The sequence below is a fragment of the Bemisia tabaci genome, chromosome 1 (genome assembly GCF_918797505.1).
Source record: "Bemisia tabaci chromosome 1, PGI_BMITA_v3".
Classification (NCBI taxonomy): domain Eukaryota; kingdom Metazoa; phylum Arthropoda; class Insecta; order Hemiptera; family Aleyrodidae; genus Bemisia; species Bemisia tabaci.
The window spans coordinates 79,609,030-79,624,158 of NC_092793.1; the positions used below are offsets into that span (position 1 = coordinate 79,609,030).

At 39.7% G+C, this 15,129-nt stretch overlaps 1 protein-coding gene across 3 annotated transcripts in view; it reads right to left on the reverse strand.

Annotated features, from left to right (window-relative positions):
• Positions 1-394: 394 nt before the first annotated feature.
• LOC109044014 (uncharacterized) overlaps positions 395-15,129 on the reverse strand; it is a 42,338-nt gene continuing 27,603 nt past the window's right edge. For all 3 annotated transcript variants that reach the window (XM_019061468.2, XM_019061467.2, XM_072306268.1), the window contains exons 4-6: positions 8,509-8,612; positions 4,167-4,407; positions 395-2,721 (exon numbers count right to left, since the gene is read on the reverse strand). In XM_019061468.2, coding sequence (XP_018917013.2) covers positions 2,393-2,721; positions 4,167-4,407; positions 8,509-8,612 — 674 coding nt within the window. In that variant the 3' untranslated portion in view covers positions 395-2,392. The remainder of the gene's footprint in view (positions 2,722-4,166; positions 4,408-8,508; positions 8,613-15,129) is intronic.

The window sequence follows — 15,129 nt, forward strand, 5'->3', positions numbered from 1 at the left end:
CACATGTGCTAGTGCACGAACGGGACCTTCGTGTTTGATTATTATGATCAATGGAGCATCTGTCGTGTTGCATTCAGATCTTAAGCATCGCATTCATTGCGACCGCATATTCTCAAAGTAGATAACAATGTTAATCAACGAAACAAGGTTAATTTTGCACGCCTGACAAATGAAGAAATCTCATTCGTAACGCAAATCAATCCTAATTTTCTCCTTTTAGCTCCAGATTTTAAATTCATCGTGATATATCAGTAAAATATCTGTATCGATAAGATTAATGATGTTGATCAGGTTATGAGCTACAGTTTTCACTATTGCTATTTTACAAAAATTAGGAAATCCAGCTCTACGTTTTTTTAAGCAAGAAATTCCGAAAAAAACGTTCAAAAAAGCATTTGAATTCAAATGTAACTTTATTTGCTCATATTGTAACAAAACAACAATACATTATATACTTAAAAAGTACGTTTATATATTTTACAAAAAAAAAATGTATTTTTCGAAGTGCTCTTTTCAGAAGAACTCTAACTTTGTCTTGCGCTAGCTGGAATTTTGTAAATTTTTTGTCCTCTTCCGAAATGAGGATTTACGAAATTTGCTTAGTGAATAACAAAGTATTGAATAATTATCACCAACATTTTAACGGAAATATTACCTTTTTGAGGAAAAAATTGTGCAGAAGATGGGCTAATTAATCTCCTCCACCTCTTTTGACTTGTTGGCTACAAAATGAAACGCCCTCTCATCAAAGAAAAGTTATCTTCCTCCAAAATTGAAATTCTTAATTCATTAGAGAAAAAAATAACTATCGGTCCCTCTACGAGACGAGTAGAGCGAAGCTAGTTTCCATGTAAAAACAAGTGTTACGAGGTGACTGTAAGTTATGATGAAATTTGTTCAGTGAGAAACACAGTAAGAATACGAATGATCTAAAAAGTTTATGTACAACGGGTAACACTGCGTAAGTTTATCGAGATGTTCCTCTTGAAAGTTTTCATTCTGAGTAATAAAACCTACCGACAATTACTTAATTTTGATGATTAAAGAGAATGTCGATCGCTAACGAATGACAAGTTTTAAGACAGTAGCATAGAATATAAACCAAGACTAGCGTAACAGATTAACATAATAATTACAATATTTTACAACATAATTTTTATTAGAAGAATTTCTCTCAATACATTTTTTGAGGTAGAATCTGAAAAAAAGGGAGTTGACCAAGACCTGAACTGGGGTTTCTCGGTCCCTGAATAGTCCGTTTCAATGAAATCACGATGAGGAATTTTATTTTTTTCTGTTTTATTCTGATTTTGTCTCACAAGATTGTGTCAAAATTTCCAGGGGAACGCCCAAATCCGTAAATTACCTTTTTCCAACCAATACGATTGCACAGTAAAGATTTGGAATATATTATAAATTGGTAGGTATTGGGAAAAATTTGTGGATGTGGCTGATTGCACAAATCTTTGCTGTTTTACTCGGTAGCACGGAACGAACAGGTATTAGATAGTGCCGATCAGACTCTTGTTATTCGAAATTTATGGAAATTGGTATAATACAAAGTCAATTCATCAATCAGAAATATTAAGAAACTACGGAATTCGATCTTTAGAAGAATCTTGACGCGTACATCCATGTTACATTTGTAAAGAGCAAGAAAAATATTTTACAAGAAAAAAAGAATCAATGTATCAAATTCAACGAAGAATACGCGAATTATGCCATATCAATGACAGGATCGAATTATTTATTTACATAGGATATAGAACATTTAATCCGCTCCAAAACCCAACTATTTTTATATCCTTCGGCCAACAATACGATAACAGCCTCATAATGCTGAGAGAGAATAACCCTTCCTTTTATGCTATAGAAAAAAATGGACCTAGGTGGAATTATAGACTATTCGGATATTCTTTGATTCACGAATATGCGTTTTGGGTTTTTTTCTACCAAATACTAGTAGACAAATATGGGTCCGCAGGAGTTACTGCGTTAATACATGTACCATAAAAATTAATGGACGCACCGAATTCAATCAGAATACGTAAGTCATTTTGAAAGACTCTCTGGCTATTCGACATTCAGATTATACGGGCCGAAGGCCGAGTTGAAATTGAACAGAGTCAGAGGACACGTTCATGAAAGCACCTATGCATGTGAGTAAATCAGTGACAGGGCGACGTCTATCTATATGATAGGCGTGCTTTGCGATATATCGATTGATCTGCCATTTGAACCTATGAAATAGGATCGATAAACAGGGTGTTCGCAACGAACACCTTAATGATCGATTCTTTACCATAGCTTCAAATGGGGAAATATCGACGATCCATCATTCACGCCACGCCACTGGTGCCTGATTGACGAGGGTCTAACTCCAATTCTCCGGTCAGAAAATAACAGAAAGAGGTCTCCTGAAGTCGGAAGAGGCGGCTGAAGGGGGTGATTGGTAGTGAGCTGCGGAGTGAGGTCCGTTGGCGTACTGCGAAAAGGGGACGAGGCCCCCCATACCAAGGCCGGAAGGGGTGCCGGAGGGAGCTGTGGAGGGCGTGGGCGGGGGGTGGGGGTACCAGGGTAAGGTGGCCGGTGAGGCGGAAGAGGAGGTCGAGGAGGAAGAGTGCTCCTCCGCCTTCCCTTCGTCGTCCGGGGTCTGCGATGGGCTCCGGGTCGCTGTCTCCGAGATGGATTTCCCAAGGTCCAGTGACGAGTAGTGCTTACCTGTCAACAGGGAGTCAATTTTTAGGCGCGGAAAAACAAACCATAGAGGTAGGATCTTGCCAGATGATCGGTTGCCTAATAAGGGGGTTCTGGATTGGGTCCCCCTGGCAAAAAACGTAGAGGACGCCCTGCCAAATCGTAGATTGAGGGAATAAGGAAGGAAATGAGGAGATGCGATCTGCCGGAGGAGCTCTGGCAAGATCGCTGTCAGTGGTGGTTGGCTGTCGCAGAGCGCACAGAAGCGCTATAATAGCAACTTATTAATAGTTAGTAGTAAAAGAAACTAGAGTATTCGCTTAATGGAGGTAAAACGGTTTTCCCAACTTGAGAAAATCGCCAGTGCGTTTAATGCTTGTTGGGAGGTGTTGGTTGTAAAAGTTAGTGCCTTCTGAATTTCATTTAAAAAAAGAATTATGCTCATGAATGCGTCAGGAATTTGCGATTTAAAGGGTCAGTTGCTCTGGTCGCAGAATTGTGTTTTGATGCTTGCTTCTAGTAGATCATCTAAGAATAATAAGATCTGTGCAAACCGCAACTTTCTACGTTCAATATTAACCGAGATATCGCCCTTTGAAAAGTCGGGTTTTTGACGTCATCCACCGCGGTAATGACACCCTTGGTTTCTTCCACCTTGCTCTCATCCGAGTTTCACGTTTAGTGCGCAAATGTGCGTCACAATGACTGCTGAAAGCAAGGTGGAAGAAACCAAGGATGTCACTACCGCGGTGGATGTCAAAAACTCGATTTTTCAAAGGGCAATATCTCGGTTAATATTGAAAGTAGAAAGATGCCGTTCCGATCTCATTATTTTTGGCCAATCTACATGAATCGAGCATCAAAACACGATTGTGTGATCAGTGCAACTGACCCATTGCTGAATTCGGTGTGAAATTTTGCAGGAAACACGATGGTGCCATTGGCTTCTCTGAAATCAACTCCCAAACTCAAAAAAAGCTCCCGAAGTTCAGGCTGTAATAGAGGGGGTATCCCACTATCCCACGGTACATTGAGAGTCCACCTCTATATCTAGTCAAACTTTCCATGCACAGATAGGGAGAAAATACATTAGTAGGGTTGCCGTGGTTCCAACTTTGGAGTTCCCAAATAATGTGGCAACCCTATTAATGTATTTTCTCCCTATCTGTGCATAGAAAGTTTGACTAGATATAGAGATGGACTCTCGACGTAGCGAGGGATATCTCTTCCATTACTGCCCGAAATTTGAGAGCTTTTTTAAAGCTTGGGAGTAGATTCAGAGGAAACCAGTGGCACCATCGTGTTTCTCACGAAATTTTACATGAGGAAAAGTAGTTAAATCGCAAATCCCCCACACGTGCAAAAGCTCCATCGATCGTGCATTATTAAATTACGAGCAAGGATTCATCGATGATCCAGAATCCTCAATTTTTTTATGTATGTAACTATTTTTGTTTCACTCTACTCACTTGATGCTGCCGCCGCCGCTGCGGACTCCATCATGTACGACCCGACCATTTTGGACGATTCTAGATACGCTTTGGTGAAAGCTGTGTCTAAGTACGACGTGTAGCCGCTAGCTGACGAGTCTAAATATTTCTGATCAGGATACATAGACATGGCTAGGGTCGAGGCCGGTAGATATGGGGGTCTGAATTTTTCGGCTGCCTCCAGCGAATATTTCATTGCCTCCATAGAACCAGGAACCATCTGCAAAAAAAATTGTCATAATTTTAGTTTAGCATTACAAACAGATCTGTAAGACATATAATGACAATTTTTGATTTAACAAGAGATTAATAATCAGAGGGGAATCAGGTGATAGAATTCGTTTAATGGCGTCATCCACTGTGGCAGTGGCACCTTTGGTTTCTTCCACAATGCTTTCATCCGAATTTCTCGTTGAGTAACCAGTGAAAGTGTGCGACTACCTGACAAATGAAAGCAAGGTGGAAGAAACCAAGGATGTCACTACCGCAGTGGATGACGTTATAAACCGAATTTTTTATAGTGCGATATATTCATTAATTATGTACGTAGAAAGTTGCTGTTTGGGCGGATCTTATTATTTCTAGCTAATCTACAAGCGTCAAGCATCAAAACAAAATCCTTTGTCCAGTGGAGCCAACGAATTCAATTTTTTACAAACATATGCCTGTGTACTTTTTGTCCAAAATTTGTCTGCTTTTCGCGTAAAATCAGAAGAGAAATCAGTGAAATTTTCAGTTGGAAATGCCCATGATCTTCCCGTTGAAAATGCAATCTACGAGGGGAAATTTGGCAACATTAAAATGTAGTTACGTTCTTTCGTATGGGAAACAACTAGTTGCGAGGAGGGGGACGCTGCGTGCATGACCGACCAGATGTGTACTCAACTCTCCGAAGTCGTCGTTCTCGCAAAATATGACGTAAGGACGTGTCTAAATTTACACGTGAGCCCTGTTCCCCGTTTGACTCTCTGCTACCCAGGACTCACGTGGAAATAGAGATACGTCCTTACGTCAGAGGAGAGACGATATATCTCCATTCAGCGAATGTACCCCGCGGCGCACAGTGGATCGAGTCAATGAGAGAGGTCAGACATGAAATTTTTTACTAATACTGCCAATTTTGATGTTTATTTCGTCACATTTTGAATTTCCAGGCGTGCCGCCAGAAAAAAATTTCACGAGGAAATCAATGAAACCGCTTATAAAACCTCAAAGTTTTGTATGAACGGAGTTATGAGGTTTTTAAGTTTCGAAATTTTGTCCGACCTCTCCTATTGACTCGATTCACTGTGCGGCGCGGCGACTGCCGAACGCCATGCCAATCCCACCCCGTAAAGAAGCACGGCAGCGAACGCAGGCCATAACTGTCGCGACGCTTGAACATCTTTGGCAAATCTTTCAGCAATAACAAGAAATTCAACAGAAAAATCCAGACCTCCCCAAACGAAATGGCAACTTCTGTTGAAGCGTACGTGAGCACGGCCTAGAGGATTCATCGAATCGACAAAGACGCGATCCCGTGAATTCCGCCATTAAACGGATATATACGTCTCTTGGCACTGAGCCCTTGGATGTTTACATTCGTTTGTTTGGAGGTTTTGTCAGACGTATTCTGTACAGTTAGTAATAAATTTATCCAGCAAGTTTCAGATTGCAACCATTGTTGTATATGAGAGGAATTTGGAGTGGATGGATCAAGAAAAACAAACATTTTTCATGGAAAGGAAAGGAACTTATGAGTTCAGGGGCGGATTGGCATCGAAATAGTGAAGAAATGACTATGGATGGGGAATCGGAACAAGTCAGAAACAATGAGAGTTAAGTACTAAGCCGGTAGAGCTGTGGGTAAACCAAAATACGTGGTCAAAGTGCTGCAAGCAACTATTACTGCTCCTGAGCCACTCACATTGCCTATCGCAATATCGAAGGCGAACTGATCGGAGCGAGTGAGGAACAATGTGAGTGTAGTAGTTAGATGCTACAGCTATGTGTAAATCAAGTAAACGTGACCGAAAAGCTCTTTCCAATATTACAGCCTTAAGCTTAGCTTTAGTCAAAAAGCTGATTTGAGCTCGGCAACTTTTTCGCCATTTACCATTGAATCACCTAATTCCAAATCGATTCCCAAATCACGTAACATTTAAATATTGCAGAGTCCTTCTCTGCTGTGCTAAGGAAGAACGCCGTACGAACATCCGAGAGTTGCTAAATTTCCCCGGCTAAAGCATGTATTTTTGAGGAAAGTGCACTTTTTTCTTGAAATTTTCAGATATTTTACATTAAATTCCAACCAAAATTCCGAGCAATTTGAAGAAAAATATATTCCAAATTTTTATAAAAGGAAATATGACGACATCTGGAAGCTCATGCTGAGTTTTTCCTTGACACAGTAGTACTTTTAATTGCTCCAAGTGGTTTCTCTAAGTGTGAAAATATTGAGAATACTGCAAATTCCATCGATACGACTGAATTGTTTGTGATGCACTCTAATGCACAATGCAAATTAGTCCCCGCAGAGAAAGGCGGAGCAGGATAGGTCGATTTTTCCATAAATCAACGCTAAACGGGCAGACGTAAAATCGGTGCACAGTAAAGCAGAATGTATTTAAACCTGGCGCAAGGGTTTAAGTGACTCATAAAATTTTTAATGCCTTAGTACTAACTATATTACGGTTATGGCGTCTGGATTAAGTTATCGCTGAGCAAAGACTAGGAGTTTTAGCTTATCCGAACAGACGGGCAAATCTACTGTCCTAAACATACGATGAATGCCAATAACTAATGGCCCCTCATTAGTGGTTGCTTGTATCATTTCTTGTTTTGGTTTGACATGTGGTTAAAATATGTTTGTGTATCCGTTGAATTTTATCCGTGGGTTAAAATCTTTTTCTTCGAAAATGTCTCGCCAAAGTCGTAAATGTTATTCGAAATTCGGACTGTGAAACCTTGTATTTAAGGCTTCAAACTCGGAGCCAAAGGTAGCGTCTAATTTCTTTTTTTGTCAACTGGATTTAAGCAACATATATTGACCTTTTTTCCATTTCTAGGACCAGTAGTTAAGTGTGTCCATAATTTATGTTTCAATGAAAGGAGGTATGAGGGGATCGATTTCAGACGAAAAGCTCTGTGTTCTAGTTCAAAAGTCTCTTTTCGCTCCTCCCATTGGACGCTTTATGCTATAAGGAACTATGTTGCACGCAATCCGTATGTACATAGGTCCTTTTCGTATAAATACGTCCTATTGTCACGATCATTGTTCAACGAGGTACTATAAAGTGGGAGGTATCGATGATAAAGTAGATATAGGTATCATTTTCATGGCAAAATTGAGACATTAATAATTTATGGTTTTACTCGTCCCGAGGATATTTGTTATAAAAAATTGGAGATTGAGCTCTCTTCGTAAATTCAAATTTGAAGTTCATCTGTGCTAATAATATCTATTTGTAATATTTGAATTCGAGGTGACAATACCATTAGTTCCCTCAACGATAAAATCCTTCAAAAGTCTTTCTTTGACTCATCTCTTTCTATCGTGTGTTTTCATCATTCAAAGAGTACAGCAAATCAACATTTTTAATACAATTTTGATCACATAATTGTATTGTTTCATACCTTCTCGTCATAGGCGGTTCTAGACCTTCATGTTTGGGGGTGCCCAGAGGTGGAAAATGTCGGAGACCGGCCCCAAAGGGGACGGTCGCTCAGGGGAGGCCTAATTTTCGGCCCTCAAGTTTTATCCTATTCCTACCCTCCTTTCTCTTTTTCTCTCCTTTCTTACTTAAATACTTACAAATTCAACGTAGAAAATTTTTAGCAAAACTTTCCAGCAAAACTACATTCTTACCATAAAAAAAAAACAGTAGAATCTTTGTAAAACACGGCTATCAATATTAATTCTGTTTAAAACATTTTCAATTAATTGCTGGGATTTTTTTCAGTGTGAGCGAATACAGAATCTTTGAAAGCAGTAATTTGGTCTTTTTTAGAGCAATTTTCAGATTTAAAAAATTCATGAAATAAAAATATTGCCAATTTTTTGCGCTTCATAATACGATTTTTTCTTGACGTGTTTACTTGCCCAAAAGCCTCTTTTCACGGTTCCAGTAACCGTACTTAATTTTTGCTTGGGGGTGCCCGGCACCCACTGGCACCCCCGTAGAACCGCCTATACTTCTCGTTCTCTCTGAAATAAAGGATAGTCGTCATCAAAATGAAAAATTAGCAAATAATTATTTCCTCAGCAAATTTTTCAGTGGTCAATCAAGTAGATAAGAGGGAATGAGATGGAGAGCTGTAATATTTATTGTTAGTTGCTGACCTGTGTTGATGGTGTTGGAAGCCCTGATATTGACTGCTGAGTCATTGCCGCTGCCATTCCTAGAGATCCGTAAGGATTATAGTAGGATCCTACTTGACTGATGCCTGAAACAAACAGAGTAAGTTTAAGACATTCAGAAAATCAATATATATTTTATTGGTGCAAAATTTCATAAAAAAGCATATGCCGGCGTCCAAAAAAAGAAAAAAAGAAAAAAGAGAGAAAAAAACAACTAAATGAAATAAAGTAAGTTACATAAATAAATAAACGTACCTACTTACTGCGCCCGGAACACCTACATACCTTAACCTGAGAATGAAACTTTCAAAGTGATGTAGGTGGGGGAAAGAGACGGAATTGACACAGAATATTGATGACCGGGGGAGTGGTAAAAACCTCCGAACGACCACGGCGTCGGGAAGAGGAATCAAGAAAGTTGGTTCCGATTATTAAAACATTTCGAATTTGAGAGTCGGTCGGGCCCCGCTGCAGCTGCTTTTGATAGCGGTGGCCGGAGACAGCTCGAGGTGCGATCATGACAAACTGTAATAAGCCGAAATCAACTCCATTGTGTGAACGGGTCGTAAAACCGCATTTTTCAGTAGCAGTCACAGGAAATCCACGGTAAAAAATCAGGTGTCCACGTAATGGGCAATCATAAATATTGGGGAGTGCGGTATGTTGGGCCGTGTTTTCCTATTACCCACAAATGACCACCTTTTCATGGATGCCGACTTACTTTAACTTTGACATAGTTGCCGAGCTCTCAAAAATCTTCGTCCACACCCTACTAGCACACCAAAAAACGAGCTTATTTCAAAAACATTGGATCTGTTATCCAATTGCAGTCATTATCGAGCGCACGACATCAAAGAAACATGATGCGAATCTTTGATGTGATAAAAGAAGGAAATCGCACTGATTTAAAAATTTTGTAGGTGGATTAAGCGTCTGGATTTGTAGAAGAAATGAATGAATAAATAGTAAATTTAATCCTTGGCGAGAAACAACGTGAGTTTCAGTATTTCTTGTTGAGTGCATTAATCATAGGCCAACAGTGTCATTCAAAAGTTCCCACATGATATCTTTAATGAAGATCCGTCTTATAACAGGTTTTAATTTCGCATTATTTTCTTTGAATTGATGCTGGTAGTTGTGGTAATTACAGTTACTCGGCCGAAGTTTCATGTCGATGGACCACTATATAGACGAAATTGGAATCCCAAATTAAGGCACATGACGAGTTTGACGTACTTGCCACGTAATGTACAGTTTTAGTCGGAGTTTACCTTTCAAAATATTATGGAGAGAACAATATTCACAAGATGAGAGGCTCAGATATTATCTCCTGAACGAGATATAAGCTGAATAAATATGTTTTAAAAAAAACAAAAAAAAAACAACTTAATCGGCCCGAAACATTAACAAAGAAACAACTTAAAACGGGACTAAGGCCGCAAGTAATAGAAAGAAACGCATAAACTAAAATAGGAAACCCGGGACGTTGGACGTTTCGCAGGGATCACACCCGCATTTTCAACCGGCAAAACAAGAAAATTAAAAGAAGAACACTATGAGCCTAAATGACTATGACTATGACCCACACTATGAGCTTAAATATGTTTAACAGAGATCAAATGAAATTTACAGTACACAAATGACGTTATTTGCTTTTTTGTCATTTATAAATTGATGTTAACTGGACTATATTTTGCAATTTGGAACTACAGTTTCTGGCTCAGTTTAGAAACTACGTATGCGTCATTAGTTCTCCAACTCATATAAGTGTTTTAACAGATGAGTCAGAAATTTTAGTACCTAATTGAAAAATGTAGTCCAACTGTAAATGCTTGTATCTTAAAAGAATATGGTACATTATCGGTACCGGTATCGGTATCGGTATCGGTATGGTACATTTATTTAAATTTACCACATTCTTTTATGTTTTAATCATACGCAAAATACGACTCAATATTTGTTTACATCTTATTTGAAAGGTAATTTCCAAACTTCCTGCTGTGTGATTTCTTTTTCTCGTAAAGTTTTGAAGAACAAGCCTGTTACGTGGTGTTTTCTTCTCGTACCCTGTCATCAAGGCCATTGCGCAGCTGAATTTCGTAGAAGTCTCAAATAATTTGGAGGCGGGACAGAACTTGTCAAGATTGAAGAAGGCAGAATTCAAGAAAATTCCAAGAATGCTTCTAAACCTGACCCAAACTGTCTAAGAGAATTTTGAATATCCGTGTTTTGAGAACACCACCGTTTATCACATCCTAAAGACACGATGGTTTTTTTCGGGTCCATTAAAGCCAAGCTAATGAAAACGACGTATGAGCCTACAGACATGGCCAAAACTTCCCTGATTAAACATGTATTTTTGAAGAAATATGGATGCATATTTCCCTTGTAATCGTACTCTATAATATAAAATCGCAAAAGTATCAAGCGTAACGTTATGACGTCTGAGGTATACGAACCGCTTCGGGATGTTGCAACGCGAAGCAGCATATTTCCCCTTGAAATTTGCAGATATTTTAAATAAAATTGAAAATAAATGTCTGAAAAATTTAAGAAAAAAATACTCAGTAACGTTTTTCGTTGAAGGAAATTTGGCCACGCCTGAAGGTTCTTACGGCGTTCTTCCTCAACACGGGAGTATAGGTAAACGACCGCAAGTTAGCCGCCTCCACGAAGTGGCAACTCTTGACGGATGGCATCGGCATCGATTACGCCGATAAATTTCAGGAGGGCGACTGCATTGTGCCCGGCCCGGCTCGCGCACGGGCATCACGGACTCGGATCCGCGAAACGCGAAGCAGGGCTGTTAACAAGGGATCCCTGCGGCGCGGCGTCGCGTGTGTCGCGGGCATCCACGGCCAGGGCAAAAAGCGACAGTATTTGCATACAAAGTGCTCGCTAACTATAAATAACGTGATTAAAACCGATCGGGGAGCAAACTGCGAACAAGGCTTTTCCAGGTCTCAACTCTTCATGCTCCCCCTCCCCCCGATCCACCCACGGACCCTTTTCAAGGTTCGAACCCCTACCCATACAGTGCCTAAGCCCCGTATTTGAAAACGCGAAATAAACTCTTCCGTTCCGATTGATTGCAGGTGGAGGAAAAAAACCAACATGTGTGTCTCAACACGTTCTGCGCCGAGAAAAAAAAGGCCGTCAAAGAAACTTGGGATACGTTCTGAGATCGCTTTTAAAAGTTTACGCTACGTGTCACGTGAGATGTCAATAAAATTTCGAAAGGTGTCATAAAAATGAAAAATGGACCGTATTCGATACTGGTTCAATGCATCGATTGGTTCAAAACAAGAACATGACCTCAAGACAAAATTCTAAGATTAAGTTGAAAAAGCTAAGATAGAGGAAATATCTAACGATTTCACACTTTAATTGCCACTTAGTACTCATAAGAATCAAAAATAAATTACAAAAATCCGTTACCCACAAATCACTCGATGGACTTTTAAGGCTATGTTTTTTTACACAATGAGCCTATCGATATCGATACACTTTTCTTTCCAGCGTTTGCTCCAAAATTTGACACTCAAATATGAAATCTATCTGACAAATCTGAAATCGATGATGTTCTAGGATACATAAGAAGATATCGTCTGAAAATATAGGTAAATTGTGTGTTGCTCACCAGGGTCGAATTTTCCTACTTGCCGCCCCCTTCTCATTCGTTTTGAAACATCAATAAAAACCATCACGTGAACATGTCAGCGGGGGAGGGGTGCATAAGACGCGTTTACTCGTGTTGAACACATTTTTTGGGAAAGCCCTGTCAACACTACTAGCAAAAGGTCACGGAACTTTGCGCGAAAGTCAAGTTTCGTAAACCTATCTCTAATGGACAAGGCCCTCCATTCATAAGAAATGAACGAAAAAATTATGAAAGAACAAACACAAAATTTGGTTTAATGATTTTAACTTCCGCCGCCGCGCCGCGCCGACCGCACTGTGTTTGGCGCAATGCGTGAAGTATTCACGCAGTCTTGTAGGCGCTATGCGTTTCACGCTGACCGCACTGTGTTTGGCGCAATGCGCGAAGTATTCGTGCAGTCTTGTAGGCGCTAATATGTGTTACATGCCGATTGCCGCGCCGAGGGCTTCTCCTTTTCATCTCAAGTCCTCGTCATCATTTCTCCCTAAGTCGCGCCGTTCCAGGCCAAATTGTGTGTTTGGTTTCTCTCTTAACTCGACTAATTAAAGGTGCTGTCTCTTGTATCACTGGAAGCCGACAAAAGTATAAATTACCATACTCTCAGGAAATGAGAGATTTTGTAGCATTTTCTAGTTTGTAATTTTTTTTCTGAATCCGATTTTTTTTATACTTACATTTAAAAAAATTGCAAAATTTGCCGCCCCCTTGATTTGCCGCCATGAGCCGCGGCCCATGTGGCCACCCCCTTAATCCGGCCCTGATGCTCTCTCTCACTGCCTTATTGGTATTTTATACTTATTTTAAAACCTCAACTCCAAATTTTTAAATGAAAAAATAAAAAGGCTGAATTTAATGTACCTCTTATTTTCAATCAGGATAATTGGTATTTACATAGTTTCTAGGAATTCTAGGTATAAAAACCAAAATTAATGATCCCTATGATCAACGGAATAATTAAACAACTCGCGAGATAGCGCAGTGAGGTGGTTGCCTGGCTTTTTAGGGGAAATAAATATTTGGATGAAATAGTCTGTTTTGTCTGTTTGTCAGAACCTACAGTTGAGTGGCGAAGCGTGAACGATCGATTTTCGATATTTCCTCATATGAAGCTGCCGTAAAGAATCGATTATCAAGGCGTTCTTTGCGAACACCCTGTTCATCGATCCTTTTCCAGAAGTTTAAATGGCAGACTAATCGATGTATCGCAAAGCACGCCACCCACTGCTACAGTTACTTCAAGCCCCTGCAGGCCGATTCTTGAAATTGATAGACAAAGCTATAGACAAAGAGAACAAAAGAGGTATGGAGGGATTCTATTGGTGGAGGCGGATGGTTGTAATGGATAAACGAGTTAGCTACTAACTAAAAGCAACCCACGAGAGACCCGATAGTTAGTCCATCATTTTCTCCCTTAGTGTATGAACCACCCATTTCCACCAATAGGATAGCTCCATACTCACTATGACTTCCTTTGTCTATGGCTTTGTCTATAAATTTAAATAATCAGCCCGCTGCGTGGCATCTATGTTTGAAGAGTGATCCGCACGGATATTGACACAGAAGTGATGGTTTGATAAATGGACGGCTCTCGGACTCGGAGCTGACATGAAATTAGAATCGGTCGATTGTTTGATTTTTGATGGATATCGGTGGAGTCGCCGCGCGCTGGGATCCGCGGATCGGGGCCCGGGAGAGACCACCCGACTTCGAACTGATCTGGTGCCACGTCATTCGTGGACCTTCCTTAAACAGCTTATTTCCTTAAGAAAGCCTTATATTGTGAAAACGGAACACTGGAAAAAAAATCGCTCGGATATATAGTCCAGACTCTTAAAAGCATTGCCAAGAAAAAATACTCATGACTCAATCGGACTTTTTGCTTGAATCAAGAAGAAATCCGCCTAAATCAAGAGGCTCGGCTCTTCGATTCAAGGAAAAATCTGATTGTATCAAGAGTTGTTTTTCTTCTCAATGTTATTAAGAGTCTGGACTCTAGATCCAAGCAACTTTTTTTCCAGTGAATGTTCAAGAATGTCTTTTGCGTTAAATTTAAAAAAGGGCAATTTTTACGAGCTTCCAATACGACGACTTATTGTCAGTGGTGAACCTTCGGAAATAGATTTATTGCAGGCAAAATAGTCAAACGTTCTCACGTAGATTGAAATTCTGACTCTTTGCTAATTTTAACTCAATGTTCGTATGAAAAATTGTCTGCAATAATATGCATCATACAATAGTGTTCTAAACGATTTTTAGATTCTGAGGGATGTTTATCTTGAAATTTATAACATGTCATAAAATACAGATTTTTAAGAATTTTATCACTTGAATATATATAAAGAACATTCGAAGAGGAAGAAACTAGAAGAATTCGTAGATTAGTTATTTTTCCAAAAATATTGAAAAATTGGGAGCTCTTCACCATTCATTTACACAATTTCGTAAATTGGTAAAATTTGACTATCTGCTTGTGCAATGGAAAACATCCCTTATTTGACTAACTGCTCGCGACGGATCCTTTCTAGAGATAACATAGATTTGCTACTGCAAACAATGAAAAATCCTGCAGGTTTTATGAATTTTAAGATAGGTCAGTAGCTGTTTTAAATATTGTCAAGATTGTGATTCTTGCAACAGCAAATAAAGATAGGTCAGTAGCTGTTTTAAATATTGTCAAGATTGTGATTCTTGCAACAGCAAATAGTTGTAATTTATTACCAGGATCTTCTTCGAATTATGCGTTTCTTAATTTTGAGTACGTCGAAGAGCCGATCAAATAGCTGGCACCCTTGTTGGCACTCCCGCAGAGAATGACGTGTGTCTACCGGACGCGTGTGATCTCGGTTCGTGGGTGTCCCGATCAGAATTCACGCCGCGCCGCCACGCTGGCTGCCCCCTTCAATCGGATGATCACTTGTTTCTACGACTGATTCCCTGTTATT